Source organism: Lagopus leucura, unplaced genomic scaffold (genome assembly GCF_019238085.1).
Source record: "Lagopus leucura isolate 7727_CA_CO unplaced genomic scaffold, USGS_WTPT01 Super-Scaffold_100004, whole genome shotgun sequence".
Classification (NCBI taxonomy): Eukaryota; Metazoa; Chordata; class Aves; order Galliformes; family Phasianidae; genus Lagopus; species Lagopus leucura.
In genome coordinates this window covers 60,830,623-60,847,060 of record NW_024962264.1, presented here as the reverse complement: position 1 = coordinate 60,847,060, position 16,438 = coordinate 60,830,623, and the positions used below count along the sequence as shown (strand labels likewise).

The window sequence follows — 16,438 nt, the reverse complement described above, 5'->3', positions numbered from 1 at the left end:
AAAAAGAATTAGGAGTGCAATACTATTAATGTTGGCCTTCAGAAGATTTTCCATACTTCCCATCACAGAATCTGATCTTTTAGTCTGCTCTTGAAATTCCATTCCTTTAAGTCTCAAACACAAAATAGAAGCTGTCAACCCATATATTTTGTCAGCTACTGATTGTTTAACGATTTTTTTTAATCATACAATCTACAAGAAACCAGAAAAGAGATTACTTATTTTTCATATACATAAGGCCTATTAAATATTCTTGGCAGTCACTGACACAGCTAACAGAAAGCCTGAATTAGAAGTATCTTCTGTTGTTAGCATGAACTGTTAAGGGACAAGTCCTTGCACACACCATCATCTTGTGCTCTTCTGGGAGTTACTAAATAAAGGACAGTAAACTGACATTTCCACTTGTGTCTCATATTCTCCCAAAATTCAATCGTGTTTCCTGAGCCTGCCATTTCCACATCATTAGGTGTCTCTGAAGGCCTCCTTCTGACTTAGTCAATGGCAAACTGTGATGTGTTTAGATCTTCTGAAAACAGTCTAGGTTACTGACCTATAGCATTACACTAAGGAAGAATATCACCTTCTGCTCTGTTATCTGGAAATGCTTTCTCCCTATGGAGCAAAAGCTTGGACTTGCACATTCCGCTGGCCAAAACATCCAGGCTGAGCTCACCAGCACAAAGCACTACACGAAGCACTCTGCTTCTGCTTTGGGACCTGAAAATTGTGCCAAACATTCAGATGGCACTAAGCAGGGTACTATTGGCCCAACTCTGCCTCCTGTCCTAGAAGGGATACGTGGAGCATCTGGGTACACCTTGAGAAAAAGGAGCTGTTGATATTAAAAGCACATCTGACAGCATGCCAGAATGGCCAAGACCATTTTCAAAATTCCTCCAGCTGCTGAAAAATCACCATGGGCAACATTACCAGCCAGTCCATCACCACGTGGAAGAACGCAAAGGGCTTTCCTGTCCTGTCACTTTCCGCAATATAAACCAGGATGAATCCTGTGGAATGTAGTCAATTTAGGCTGACATTAACCTGGAACAAATGTCCGTATCTGGCCTCTTTATGTATACTGAGAGACAGAGCTTTGTTGCTGTAATTATATATTTTTTTGAAGATGCGAGTTGCATAAATCTCATAATCATTTCCTCTGCCTATAATGGCTGTAATCTGCAGTTCAAGACGATTCCTAATTAATATTAATTCCCACCCTGCGCACAGAGTGTTTTGGCAAGTAATTAGGTCTGAAGGGAAGGCAAAACACACTGATCTTCAAATTTCGAACAATTTAATTACAGGCTTGTTTTCTGTGTGGAGCTGAATAAGCTATGAGCTTAGCAGAGCGCATCAGTGTGGTCCTGTTATTGAGGCTGTCTCTGGAGCAAGCAGCAGCGTATGCTCTGCAGGAGGAGGACAGACTGCTCAGGCCTTCTGCCCAAAACCATTTGATTTAAATGAAAGACAAACTATCAGTTGAGGTGAATGACTGTTTACCTGGAGGCTGCTCTGCTGGATTGCTGAATTTGCTGCAAATGCTTCCTGAAAGCTGCTGGCAGTAAGACACTAACACTGGACCTGTGTAAACTTGGAAGTATAGAATCACCAGTGGAATATTTAAAAATTTTAAATGAGTCTACCAAAGAAGGAGCTCTCCTTGTTACAGGTCCATGAAGTAGTTCAGTAGGACTCCCATGCATGAGAAATAACCCCATTACACTTTTAGAGACTCAGATCTTCATTAAACCATGTTGGACAGGGCTTTGGGCACCCTGATCTACGGAAGGTGCCCCTGGCTATGGCAGGAAGTTGGAACTAGATGGTCTTTAAGGTTTCTTCCAACAGAAATTGCTTATGAATCTATGTTCTTATTTCTTTGTATTTTTAATCATTAATCTAGATTGGCTAATGCCAAGGCCACTTTTAAGGATAAGTTACTGTTACAGATAAAGAGGGAACCCTGTCCCTCCCACCCTGTCATTCACTACATGTTTCTTTGATGACACATTAGCAGACCTTCACTGGTAGGAAAAGCTCTGATTCTGAATTATCCATCCAATTAAAAAACTCCATTAGAACAAAGAAATACTGAAAACTAGTACCAATAAAATAGCTGTTATGTGTCTCACTCCATTTTTCAGAGCCAGTGCCTCTGTCCAAAAGCCTTAATGCAAAGTAATCAAAGAACCAGAAGGAACAAAAATTACTAACTTGTCAATGACTTTATTTGTAGAAAATAATACAGGCAAACACGTAAATTAATTATGATAAGCAATAAATGTTCGTAAAAAATTAATGGCATTTTAGCAGGTGTTTCCAAAAGGCCTTACTTATAAACTCTTTCCTTGTAACCTAATTGAGGTGAATGAGCCAAGATTTGCACCTGCTGGAATTGCTCAAGTATAAGTAGTATGAACCAGAACATGTGATTAAGTTGCTCACGTTTAAAGATCAAGAGAGAAAAAAAAAAGAAATCAAAACCTATGATGTACTAGTATTTCCTTGCAGGATACAAAGAAGCTTATAGCTTGCCTACTTTACTATGCAAAGTATTTACTTTAAGATCAATTATGTTTCAATTGTGAATAATTATTAAGTAGGCAAGATAAGAACACACATCTTTCTAATCTACACCAACATTCTGAATCCTTATCTTTGACCCTGGTGTACTGCATCATTATTTGCAGCTGTGTATTTCCCTTAGATCTTATGAATGCTCATTAAGGAAGCCTATGTTGAGAATGGCAACATTAAGAGGCAGATATGTCTCACATCTATCTGCAAAAGACACCAAAACGTATAGCATTTGTGCACTGGTATCTAAGGTGGTGCATTGTGTTTACACAAACATTCACATCTGGGCAGGGTCCTTTTCTGCACTGAGGTATGAATTAGATATTCACGGTTCTTAATGCTGATATCAACACAAGAGTTTAGTTTAAATTTCATTAATATTATTTAGAATCAAAAATTTCTTCACTATTTTAGGAAAAAATTCCTCAGTGAGAAGGTGGCTGGGCACTGGAATGGACCCCTCAGGGCAGTAAGCACAGCCCTAGGCTGCTGGAGTTCAAGGAATGTTTGGACAATGCTCTCAGACAGGGTTTGAATTTAGAGTGATCCTGTATGGAGCCAGGAGTTGGACTCAATGATCCTTCTGGGTCCACTCCAACAAGGAGTATTCTGTGATTTATTATTTTTTTTTTAATATGTCCTAGAGATAATTTATTATTTTCTTATCTCCCGAATTTTCTGTGAACTTGAAGTCCAATTCCTTTGCATGACAGATAACAGCAGGCTACAATACTTCCTGCTACTCCTGCTGTGTGCTTCTTGTGAGTTAAAGTATTCTTATTTAGAAAACCCTGTTTTCACCACATTAATAGACAATTTGTTCCTAGATGTACGTGCAATTTGTAACATATTTTACCTAGTATTTTTGATGATTGCCCTTAGTCTAGCAACAAATGTGGAACACAATTTACAGCATACTGCAGAAGTTCAAAAAAAGGTGGGTAAGATTAAAAAAAAAAGTTTGATTCCAAACTTTTCAGATACTTTGTGGAATGAAGAGAGGACCAAACTTGTGGGTGCTTCCTTCTCATTTCCTTTCCCCCTTACTTTTTCTCTCACTCCTTTTCTTTATTTCACCTTTCTTCCTGGCAAACGTGACTTAGAACGAATAACAAGAACTTAGAATTAATTTTAAGATCTTTTTTCTGCTTTGTAAACGTTGCTGACACTCAGTTATTTTACTGATTTGCTATTTCTAAATATAAGGCCTCATTCATCAAAACACAGAAGGAAGTGCATTATTTGAATTACACGCCTGAGACCAAATCCAAAATAGACTGTAAAATGTCAAACACACATCTTTGACCTGTAAGTGATTCTCCTGAGGCCTGTATACCAAGAGATAATGCTGTAGCAGGATGTAAGACCTGCTACAGTTCAATACTCCAAAATTGTTCCCAGTTTTGGACACCTTCCTGCAGTATATAGCTTGTAATATTGGCTTGAAATAGTCTCAAGTCCTCAAAGATGTTAAATATTGTAACACAAAGTAAAAGTATTGAAAAAAATTCTAATATTAAGTGCAAGTGAGGAAAGTGACTACTATCTAAAACCAAGCTGGAACAACTTAGTGTGATTAGGAAAAGAATAATATTCTTTGTATGGCTTTTACTGCTCCTTGCTTGCAAAGTTCAGAGTGACATCGAGGATGTGTTGACTTGATAAATACAGCGTACACACAGTCAAGGCTTGCTTGACAATACCAAGAAGTGAACTGTCCTTTTTGGCAGAGAGATGTTACTCCTCCATTGTGAAGCACATGAAGAAATGCTGAATCTCACCTGAGATTACTCAGCAATACTAGCAAGATAGCTTTCTTCTGTGTATGATGAGAGATGCGTGAACATCAATTATACACAATTAACATGAAAATGGAAGGAAAAAAAAAGGAAAAAAGAGTATTGCAAGAAAGATGGTCTAAATCTAAAGATGATCTAAAATGAAGAATGCATACCTAACAAATGATTTTTTAACTATCACGTTCAAACAAGCTTTCAGATATGGCAGAAAGGGCATTAGACATTATACAAACAGTCATTCATAAATTTTATATTAATTCAGCAGATCGTTCTTTATTAAAACTAGGAAAGGAAAGCGGATTAGCGATACCACATGGGATGCTACTACAGAAAAAAGGCAATACTGGTTAAATCTACTCAATAAATTACAGCCAGAAAAATAAACAAAGACAAAAGCAATATAGTGATAACTAATATAAAGATCAGATAAATAAAAGAGGCTGTGTTCATAGGCACTGAAAACAGAAATGGCAGCACTGAAGGGAGACATGAGAACATTTATCCAAATGTTTGAAGACTTATTGGATATTTTTAGCCACGACAAGGAAATTCCAAAAAGGACTAATGACTAAGGGGAAGAGGGTGGTAACCCAGTTCAACTTATTTTAGAAGAACAGAACAAGAAGGCCAAAGATCTCCAAAATATTGCAAGAAAATGTCTTATTTTGCTAGTGAGAGATGGCAGACCTTGATGCCCATCCTGAAGAAGTCAAAAGTGCATGTGCTTAAAATAGCTTCTGAAAGATAGAAGAATCATAAATTATCAAATACAATTCAAATTATTATAGCATACATATAAGGAAATGAAAGGGACAACGTCATATTTGTGTATATCCCTCTAATTTGATGGGAAAGCAGAAACCTAGAATCTGCTGTTGTTCTTGTAGAAAGCCTTCAGTGTAGCCAACTACAACGAGGCAATTCAACTGCACTAATTCAAAGCAGTAGTTTTGGAGTTACCATTCATTACAGGTTCAGGAAACATAGTATAATTGCTTTAATTGATCTTACATACACAAGAGCGTTCTCTTGAATAGGATGACAGAACAGCATACAAGATGGCAAACGTCTATTGTACTGAACTGCATGAGGTTTGATCTGAGAACGGATTGTCAGGGCACAGGGTACCAACACTGGAAACCTCTTATGTGGCAGTTCTGGGGAAATGGCCTCAAGTTGCCAGGGTAAGTTTAGGTTGGATATTAGGAAAATTTCTTTATAGAAAGGGCTGTTAAGCACTGGAATCGGCTCCCCAGGGAGGTGGTTGAGTCACCATCCCTGGATGTGTTTAAAAACCGTTTGGATGTGGTGCTCAGGGCCATGATTTAGCAGAGGGTTGTTAGTTAGGGTAGGATGGTTAGGCTACGTTTGGACTTGATGAACTTGTAGGTCTCTTCCAACCTGAGCAATTCTAAGATTCTATGTCATCTCCTCCCTTACCTTCACTAAAATCTAGTGGAATGAATTCTGCTATGTGATCATTATAGTTGAAATAGGTCTTTCTATATAAATGATTTGACGGAAGACATAAGCATTTGTAGCCAAAAATCTGTCTCATAACTAAAGTTAAAAATATGAAATGAAAATGGCTGTCTTGCCCCAGTGCCAAACAAACAGGATGTATAATTAATAGAAATAAACAATACTGAAAATATCTACACTTAATTTTCTCTATTGAGAAGCTAAAGCTTTTACAAACTTGCACAACCTTACATTAAAAAAATAATTTGCATTTTGAATAAGTTCAGAACAATCAACTCCTTCCCATATATATTACTGCCTTGCATGATTAAAAAAAAACACTGAGATCAAGTAGAAGAGTTCTCAAACACAATGCAGAGTCCTAGAAAAACAATACACTTATCCTGAGCAAACAGCACAGCTATCAGCACAGGTGTCTAAGATGGCTATTTAAAGAAGTGACTTAAAAAAATAAGGAATGAAGCCTAAAAATGAGATCACATAACAGAAACAGTATAAATAGAAAACACTAGTGGATATAGATCTATTTTTTCCATTATTTTGCAGTAATAGGGAGAATCTAACTTATTTCTGCAGTTATCCCAGCTTTGGTCCCAGAGGACTGAATTAATACCACTCTCTATTTTTCCATTACTTTTAGTTCAAATATAATACTGACTTCAGCATGTTGACTTAGTTCCTCATTGAGGGGGAAAAAAAAACCAAACCAAACCAAACAAACCAAATCAATTGTTTTTTTATTTGGTCTCAATCCCCTACACTGTCAATGAAATATTCTTTCATACAGAAGAATAGATTTCAAACAGATTAATCAAAGTTAATTCTGGATGAGGAAACCAAAGGAGCATGCTGAACAGTAGATGGATGTGTACAGCACAGTACGTACTGGATTAGTTCAGGAAGACAGGGCTATGTCCAGTCCACTGCCTAGAGAAACCTCATCCAGCCTCTAAACCCTGTCTTTTATTCCTGGGAGCCTATTAACACCTACCAAGCATGAGTTCCAACGCAGGCCAGTAGTTAGGAGTTAGTGAGTGTCAGAAAGCCACTGTTGAGAACGAACAAAAAAGTGAGAGGAATTTGAATCAGTCTAAGAGCAGGTTTTTGAAATGACGATGAGTAGCAAGGTGACCACCTACCCTACCAGGTTTCTATAAGTCTTATAGCCTTATTCTTTGCTTTATCACAAATCACTGATTTCCAAAAGCACAACTACATTTGATTAACCCTCCATTGTTCACCCTGCTCCTACCTTTGTCTCTCAGTAGAACAAGCAGACATTCATGAGGGCAGGTTTCTCACATTTATCTTTATTCATCTCTGTGTGGTCATAGGCTGCTATTTAGGCACACAGGATCCAACCGGGTCTCACTTACATATATGAAAATCCAAACATTGTCTTCATTGGCTTCAGTAGCATAAAAGCTGAAATGATACATGCGCATCTAGGGCTCACTCTGTCAACATGCACTAGTGACTGAGTCATTTCAGTACTACAGTACAAATACGGTGCGAAAGAGATCACAATTCAAAGACATTTTTGCTCCCCATTTATTTTTAATTTTCCCATATCTTTTACAAGTGGCACTTCCTCATTAGAACTGCCAAATAATTGCTCAGACATCCACTTATCTAATTCCTTACTTTATGAAACTTCTGTATTACTTTGAGCAAAGTTTTATCTCTGTTGAAAAAGCTTTTTATCTGAAGCTCAAATTATTAGCTGAAAGTTTATTTCAAGTTGCAGTTCATACAAATTTAAGACATATTTGCTTGTAAAACTCAGTAGGACAGATAGCTCAGTCTGCCTTCCTAACCACCCTAATAAGGGAATTGAATATCATGGGTTTTACATCTCCTTTTTCTGACAGTTAGCTCTTGAATCCCCGAAACTCATGTGGTTTTGCATTTTCTATTTACTACATTTTGAACAGTTTGATCAAACATCCCAGCTTCCAGCCTAATGTCTGTCACATTAAAGGTTAGACTTTAAATTCCTGAACCTCTTCCTCTAAGTTCATAAACAGTGTTATGAAACTTTCAAATATGAAGCGCCAACCACAAATACTAGGAATTTGCTTCAGTAGTTTGCCAGCTGTCACGTTTCTAATGTGCATTTTGCTTCCTGTTTGAACTTTACTAGCTACAAATTCCCTTCATTTAATCTTCCTGAGGCTTTGCAAACTTTTTTAAAGAGCTCTCCTTATCAGATTAGTTGTCTACTTAGGAGAACTTACAGGGCATCAGGTGCCTACCTCATTTTGTTCTATATGTTACACTGTAATTGTTCAGGTGATTCCAGCTTCTACGTTTCAGTTGTATTAGAGCCCATTACCTAGCACATTTCAGTTTCAACATTACATCTTTTCTCATTTAGACACACTCACAACAAGGTATTCGTTAATTAAACAAACAAAAACTTCAGAGAAAATAGCTTACAAAATAGATTAAATTAGATCATAATCTCCAGAGGGTTTTTCTTTCCTATCTGAGCCAAACATATTCACTTAGAATCCTTCATAATCTGGTCCATGTCCCTAAAATACCCAACAGATAGAAAAGAGGAGCAGCTCTGGCTGTACTGAAAAAGTAACTGGAATCAGAATATTCCTTATCACTTCCCAAAGGCAAAGGCTGTTCTATTTCAATGAGTGGACCATTATAATACCAAGTTATGCAGTGAAAGTTATTTTTGGTACATGTTCCTTCACAGTCTAGCTTTGTCATTATAATAATATGATCATGGCAGTAATAACCAGAACATGTCAGTCAGACTGTGACCTTCCCAAGTCCTAGGGACATTGCATTTCTGGATCCAGATGGGGCACAGAAGGGTGACATAAGACAGCTGCTCAGACAAGTAATGTTCACAGGGACAACATCAGACCCCTCCCCTTAGAAATCAGAAGTGTAATGATGAAGTTCAGGCAACTCCAAAATTTGGTACTAGCCATGGAATCAGGCTGTGTTTTTCAGTACCACAGTACTTCAAGACCTGTCACTTATTCACCTCTTCTACCAGATCTTTTACGGCATTACAACGGGAAAACATGGCTATCTCATGCAAGCTGGTAATGTTGCCACACAGCATAAAAGGAATATATTATTTTGGACTGAAAGCAACTACTGAAGTAACTGGCTATGAGTGCATTTGCATTCTGTTTCACCTTAAATGAGAACAGCTAATTCTGTGGGTAAGGTTATGCCACTGTTTTATATAAGCACAGGCACTTCTCAGCATAGCACAAAATAATAGTAATTATAAAAATAATAAAGAACAGCTAAGAGACCAGACCAACAGTCCTTGCTTTGAAGAACGTGTGATCCAAAATCTAGGCAACAGGCTAGGCTCACAGAAGAGAGCTACTGTTTATATAGCTATTATCTTTACATGCCTGTTACCTTAATCTGAGTGTTGCAGAAAATCAGAAGGCTGGAAGAGACCCCTGGAGGCCATCTGGTCCAGTCCTGCTTAAGCAGGGCCACCTGGAGGACAGTGCTCAGGACCACACTCAGAAAGATGATTTGATAAGTATGAAATATAAGGAGACCAGATGCAAGAATGAGGTTGGGAAAACATATTCTCCAAAACACATCAGAGACTTTTCTCAGGATCATGTAGAGCATATCAGACTAGGGCTATACTGAACTACCTACTCCTACCCTCTGTTAGGTAGGTTGAGCTAAAGAAAAAGGTATTACAGCAGCCCTGACTTTAGTTTTATTGTTATTTCATAGACTGATGGAACAAACAGGTCAGAAGGGATCTCAAAGATCATCTAACTCCAATCCCCTACACAAAGGGGTGGAAAGCACAACGACAGCAGACCAGCAAGATCCCAGGCCACAGCAAGTGAGGATTCGCTCAAATGCAACAGATGTGGGTATAAAAATAAGGGAAAGAAGCTGCTTACCTTTGGAAGGCCTCCAGTAGGCAGGGATCTCCAGTGAGATACCCTTCCCTCCACTGCCAAGCCTTAAGTGAGGTCTGGGAAGGACTGGATCCTGGCTCTACCCCTTCCAGTCACTCAGGTGCACTGCATGCAGCTGAGCTCCCCAGGGTTGGCCCTGCCTTCCCACCAGGTGCTCAATCACTGATTCAAGCTGTGACAGCATTTCCACTGCACCTTGCCATGGGTCAGGTTGCCAACTGCAACATCATGCAGCAGCTCAGGCTGCACAGGGGCCCCATCCAACCTGGCCTTGAACACCTCAGGGATGAGGTACCCACAACTTCTCTGGCAGCCTGTGCTGGTGCCTCACCATCCTTTCTGTGAAAAACTTCCCCCTGACATCCAATCTAAATCTCCCCATTTTTAGCTTAAATCTGTTCCCAATAAGGTTTCCCTGAAACCTTCTCTTCTCCAAGCTGAACAAGCCCAACTCCCTCAACTATTCTTCATAGCAGAGGTGCTCCATCCCCTCGAGCATCTTCACTGCCTCCTCTGGACCTGTTCCAACAGCTCTGCATCCTCCTTGTGCCGGGGGTCCTGGATGCAGCAGGCCAGATGGAGCCTAATGAAGGCAGAGAAAAACTCTGCGCCTTAAAGTCCAAACTATGGGAATACCACTGAAAAATTTCCTCGGTGCTTTCTTTCTCATGCTGTCTAGATCTCTCTGCTTTCACAACCAAATCGTAACACCTTCCTGCCACCACCCTCCCACGCCCGCACTCTGTGAAGCCCGGCGTTACCCACGGGCTCCTCGTGGATCGCGGCCCATCCCGAGCCACCCGCACACATTTCACACTGATGCTAAGTTTCTGCCTAACGCCGCCGCACTCCCTCAAATACGTCGTACGGCCACCGCCTTCGGCGCTCCCTTCAGCGCGGCGCCGCCGGACAACGTCGCCCCCTTGCGGGCGCAGGGCTCCCCGCAGGCAGCAGCCGCGGCGCCGCCGGGAGCCGGACCGGAGCTCTTCGTGGCACCGCCAACTTTTGTCCCTGCGACGCGGCCGCCTCCGCGAAAAGAAGAAACCCCCGACGGGGTCAGGGCGGCGGGGAGAGGCGAGGAATCGCTCTGCAGCCGCGGCCGCTCAGCGCGGGGCAACGCAACGGGGCTCTCCGTGCTGCTTCCCCCCCGTTAGGGTGTTCCGCCGAGACGGGCGCGGCGGCTTCACCTGGCGGCACTGAGCATGCGCGCGGCGGCGGGGCACGCCACCGATTGGGAGCGCGATGCAAGAATAGGACGGAGCCGGCGGGCAGCCGCGACTTCGCGCTGCCGCGCCGCTGGAGCGGGGCCGCCGGGCGCCGCCGCTCCCCGTGGGATTTGATGCTGCCGCTTTGGACGCCGCTTCCCGCGAGGATCCAGCACCCGCCGGCGATTCCCCTCGGCTGAGCGGCTGCGCGGAGCTGCCGGGCATGACCGGGCGGGCGGCGGGAGAGAGCCGTGCCCCGCTGTCCCCTCGCCGGGGACCGGGCGGAGGCAGCGCGGCGGTGCTCTGAGGATCGGGGGAGGCGCACGGCGCAGCCTTCGGAGCCGTCGGCTGGGGGCGATGAGGGGGGCGGCGGGGCGGCCGGGGGGGGGGGGGGGGGGGGGGGGGCTCCGCGGGGCTCTGTAGGACGGCGGCGGCCCGCACACCCGCCATGGATCTGCTGCTGCTGCTGGGGAACACCAGCCTGGGCTCCCCCAACGGGTCCCTGACGCTGCTGCCCCCCTCGTCGCCTTCCTCCGCCGCCCTCCTGCAGCCTCCTTCCCCCTACTCGCCTGCTGCCATGGCCAGCCTGGCGGCCCTGGTGGGTTTCATCATCGTCTTCACTATCGTGGGCAACGTGCTGGTGGTGATCGCTGTGCTCACCAGCCGGGCGCTGAGAGCCCCCCAGAACCTCTTCCTGGTGTCGTTGGCCAGCGCAGACATCCTGGTGGCTACTCTGGTCATGCCTTTCTCCTTGGCCAACGAGCTGATGAACTACTGGTACTTCGGCAAAGTGTGGTGCAACATCTACCTGGCGCTAGATGTGCTCTTCTGCACCTCCTCCATCGTACACCTGTGCGCCATCAGCCTTGACAGGTATTGGTCGGTCACGCAGGCGGTGGAGTATAACCTCAAGCGGACACCTCGGCGGATCAAGGCCACCATTGTCACCGTCTGGCTCATTTCTGCTGTCATCTCCTTTCCCCCGTTGATTTCCATGTACCGGGACCCTGAAGGAGATGTCTTTCCCCAGTGCAAGCTCAATGATGAGACATGGTACATTCTTTCTTCTTGCATTGTCTCTTTCTTTGCACCCTGCCTCATCATGGTGTTGGTCTATATCCGTATCTACCGTGTGGCCAAGCTAAGGACCAGGACCCTCTCTGAGAAGCGTACGATGCCAGAGGGGTCCTCCCAGACTGAGAATGGCTTAAGCCGTGCTGCTGGGGGCTGCACGTCCCTGAGGATGCAGTTGGGAGAGAACGGACATTATTCAGTGCACCACTGGCGCAAAGCCTCTGAGCTGGAGGACATTGAGCTGGAGGAGAGCAGCACCTCAGAAAGCAGACGGAGGCGGAGCCGGGAGGAGCATCCTCGCAAAAGCAGCAAGAGCCAGTCCTTCTCCTACTCATATTCCTCCAAGCACTCCAGTAGCCGTCTTTCCCGCTCTAGCAATCGCTCCGTGGAATTCTTCTCATATCGCCGTCGTCGGAAGCGTAGCAGTATCTGCCGTAAGAAGGTCACCCAGGCCCGGGAGAAACGCTTTACCTTTGTGCTGGCCGTGGTCATGGGGGTCTTTGTAGTTTGCTGGTTTCCTTTTTTCTTCAGCTACAGCCTCTATGGCATTTGCCGGGAGGCATGCGAGGTCCCTGAGACTCTCTTCAAGTTCTTCTTCTGGATTGGGTATTGCAATAGCTCCCTCAACCCAGTCATCTACACCATCTTCAACCAGGACTTTCGCAGGTCCTTTAAACACATTCTGTTTAAGAAGAAGAAGAAGAACTTTAGGCACTGAGCTGGAGGGATAAGAGGGGTGAATTTGCCTTGAGCAGAAGTGGAGTTAAAAGGGAAGGAAAAGGCTCTGTGCTGAAAAAGAAGGGAGGGAAGAGAACATGGGGGTTGGGGCATAGAGAGAGGAAAGAGGGCTCGCCCCCCTTGGTCGTGCAGAGTGTGGTGGGATGTGGGGATGGTATCAGGGAGGCTGAGCATGTTCACTGCGGTGCAGAATGGCAACATGGTGCTGAAGGAGCTGTTTTGGGGTATGGATGAGTAAACAGGAAAGGGAGGAACTGTCTTTGAACCCTGATGGAGGACACAGGGAGTCCACAGAGGAAATTGGGTAAGACACTGAACTGGAGAGGCACAGAGCTTATAGAGGCTCTGCATTTTGTGGGAAAACAAACAGAGACAGCAAGAGGAAAAGATTAAGTGGCAGTTGTGGTGGAATAATGGATCTGAGTATTAACAGAGCAGCTATGGCCATGGATGGGCTTGTCCCAGTAAGAAACTGGCTATTACTGCTTATTTGGGGAAAAGTGCTAGGCACCAGGCACTGGCAGTCTTCTAGATTATGAAAGGATTTAAATGTTTGCCAAAAAAAAAAAAAAAAAAAAAAAACACCCTAGAGAACAATCCAAACTCTTTTCTAAATAAACCTTTGTACTGTTAAAACCTTCTGAATGACGATTTTACACAGGGCTTAAGTCAAGCATGGGGTATTCTTTTTCTTTAAAGGGATTTTTCGCACATAGAGCTGGTTGGGAAGTGTTTTTCCTATCTTCCTGTAAAATTTGTCAGTGGAACAAATCTGGGAGTTTTGCATGTTTTCATGAAATATGATAAAGAGCACATACACACAATGACCTTATTTCCCCCGTTGGATATCCAGGCAGTAAATTCCTACTCCATCGCTCTCAGATCAGTGGCCTAAGAATCTTGCCATCCTGGAGCAGGTGGCTTGTTTAAGACAAATATTCTGTCTTAAACCAATTTCCATTAAAACAAAATCATTTTGCTGAACCAAACTAAAATTTTTCTGAAGTCAAATTTCTAACTAGCTCAACTTAAATGTACTGTGTGGGGAACTTTCTCCCCATTATTGTAAGTTCCCCCTCAAAAAGCTTATCTCAGGGCTGGATGGATGCTGCTCTTATCCTCAGACAGGCAGTCAGAGGCTCTCTGCTATGCAGATTTTCAAAGGAAGAGCAATCACCACACCACTGAGGTCTTTAAATCCTTCGTATTTACAGATTTAGAGCAAGTAAATCCTTTCTATTTATTTTCTTTAATGAGAAGCATACATTACAGGTTGTCAGTGGTTTGTGTGAACAAATCTCAAATGAAGGTGCAGCTGTTCCAGACCTTTAATATTAATGCTGCCTTCTTTCCCTTTTCCTGTTTGCATTTCTAGTTCATGATTTCAGAGTATTTTGCTGGGGACCAGGGGGGAGAAGGAGTGTTTGGATAGTTATTAAAGTAAGCTGTGTTTCCCGTGGATTTATGACATACAAAATGTCATAAACTGTAATGAAGAGAGTTAGAAGCAGGGGCTGGTGTCTGTGTATTCCTCACTGAGTGTGTACTGAGTGTAAGACTCAGCTGAACATTTACATCCTTTCTCCAGCTGTGCTGCTGCAAGATGTTATTCTGTTTGCAGGGGTAAATACTGCTCCATTTTGTTATGTGTATCACTCCTTCCATAGGTAGTAAGATTTGGCATCTGCCTCAAATGAACCTTTCCATAATAAACAGCTCTTTGAAAAAATAGAATGAAATATACAGCAGGCTTCTTGAAACAGCTACATTAAATCTATACCTGGAAATCAGTAGATATGCCCTTCTTTACTCTCTCTCTTCTGTGTGAAAGTGTTTTTGCCCTCTCTTCTTTTGAAATCTCTACATCAGAAGAAGAAATGATAGAGCAGTCGGTTTGTTTCATCAGTTTTTCATTCAGTTCACTTAACCCTGGAACGGCAAGCTGGCGGTGGTTACTATTCTGGTGTTAATTCAATAAACAATTCAACTTGAGGGCCAACTAAAGTGGAAGGGAGTTCTGCCTAAGTGAGGATTAGAGGATTGCACCAAACGCATTTAAAGTTTGCTTAATTTCATTAAAGAAGCAACTGAGACATTTTCAGTATCTTAAATCCATAACTTAGTGGGTCCTTTCTTGAAATAAGGCTTGGAGTTGTAAAAAGATTTGAACTTTGTTTAAACATTTGCATTTAAAAAAGGCTTGTTCAGACATTTTCAGGAGCATCCCTATGTAAATTACAACTGTTTTGGTACAAGCGTGTACCTGAAACAGACAAATAGAAGGAAAAATAGCAACAGACCAAGAGGAGGAAACTACAAGCCATTTTCTTTTGTGTAAAACGGGGAATTCTTTTTAAAATGACATCGACAAGAGCTGAGCAAGATCAGATAGTTTCTAGGTAATCATGTAGCTAAAAAGTTCAGGTTTGTTTTTTATGAATAAACTATATAATTGCCAAAGCAACCAAAGCAACATATGGTATATAGCTACTACCTCTGAGCTACTGGATAGTTTCATTAGAGATACCCATTCCTACCGAGATAAGGGTCTGGTATTGTCACCTAACATTCATTTTGATTGGATTCCCAGTCTGCAGAAACACAGCAGTTTCACTGTTGCACTGTTTTTTAAGTCAGATTTGTTGTCCGTAAGTGCAGTCCTTCCCCTTTGTTTTCATAAAAGTCATGGAGTCAAATGAAATTTAACTGACAAGTTTAAAGAGGAGGTGAAATATGTATGGAATGGCTGATGTGCCTTAAAAGTAATTTCTTTGCTATCAAATTATTCTGTTATCGTCATATAATGCTTCTGTTTTTGTTTTGCATTTCAAAAAGCCTAAAAAGGCATTGATGCAGATACTGAACATCTATGTACAGCAGTATATTAAAACCAGGACATTCTCTGTGGTTTTAATTTCTCTGTTACTCACCTGTTTCCATGTCTGGAGGATTTTATTTCTCCTCAGCTAGGTGAAAAGTAATATTCATCAATAAGGATGCGCAGTATACACCCCTTTTAAGTGCATTTCCCTCTAAATTAGTGAATACAGAGGATTCTATAAATATTGTTTTTAATGTAACTACTGAATATGCTTCAAGGAAGTAAAACGGGGCTGATTTATTTTTTTAATTAGTGTTCTGTTATTACTTGTAATAGCTGAAGACTGGAATTTGTAACGTTGTGTGTTGTTAACATTTCATAACAAGTTATCAGCTCTGCAGCTTGCACTGTCGTACTTCCACTCTAAGTTGTCTCATGGCACACCGAGGAAAAATGCAGCCAATGAAGCTTTTGCATAAGAAAAAGGGAGAAGATATGTTTCAAATGTATTCATTTGTATCTTTGATTACATCTGATGAGCTGGTGGAAACACTTTTTCTCTACTATTGTGGAAGAAAAAAATGTTACTATAAAGCCATATTGATTTTAACAAGCATCTGATCTTTAACTGTTCATTTGTGTATTTCACCATGAAGAATATTTTCTGTCAGTCTAAAGTGAGAAGCTAATGCTTCATTTTCAGAACCAATTTTCTGAACAGTAGCACTATTGGTTTGTTATTGAAATATCAAACAATACAACTTAGCTAGGATGAGAACTCGGAGCTCCTATCATTCAGCTCCT

At 42.3% G+C, this 16,438-nt stretch overlaps 1 protein-coding gene across 1 annotated transcript; it reads left to right on the top strand.

Moving 5' to 3' along the window:
- The first annotated feature begins 11,449 nt into the window (after positions 1 to 11,449).
- On the top strand, positions 11,450 to 15,563 carry ADRA2C (adrenoceptor alpha 2C). Its single transcript, XM_042871509.1, has one exon. It carries the CDS (start codon positions 11,450 to 11,452, stop codon positions 12,791 to 12,793), a length of 1,344 nt encoding a protein of 447 aa, XP_042727443.1. The 3' UTR covers positions 12,794 to 15,563.
- The last annotated feature ends 875 nt before the right edge of the window (positions 15,564 to 16,438 follow it).

What these genes read in the sequence shown, in the direction of transcription:
- ADRA2C (XM_042871509.1), top strand. Translation starts at nt 11,450, where the DNA reads ATGGATCTGCTGCTGCTGCTGGGGAACACCAGCCTGGGCTCCCCCAAC.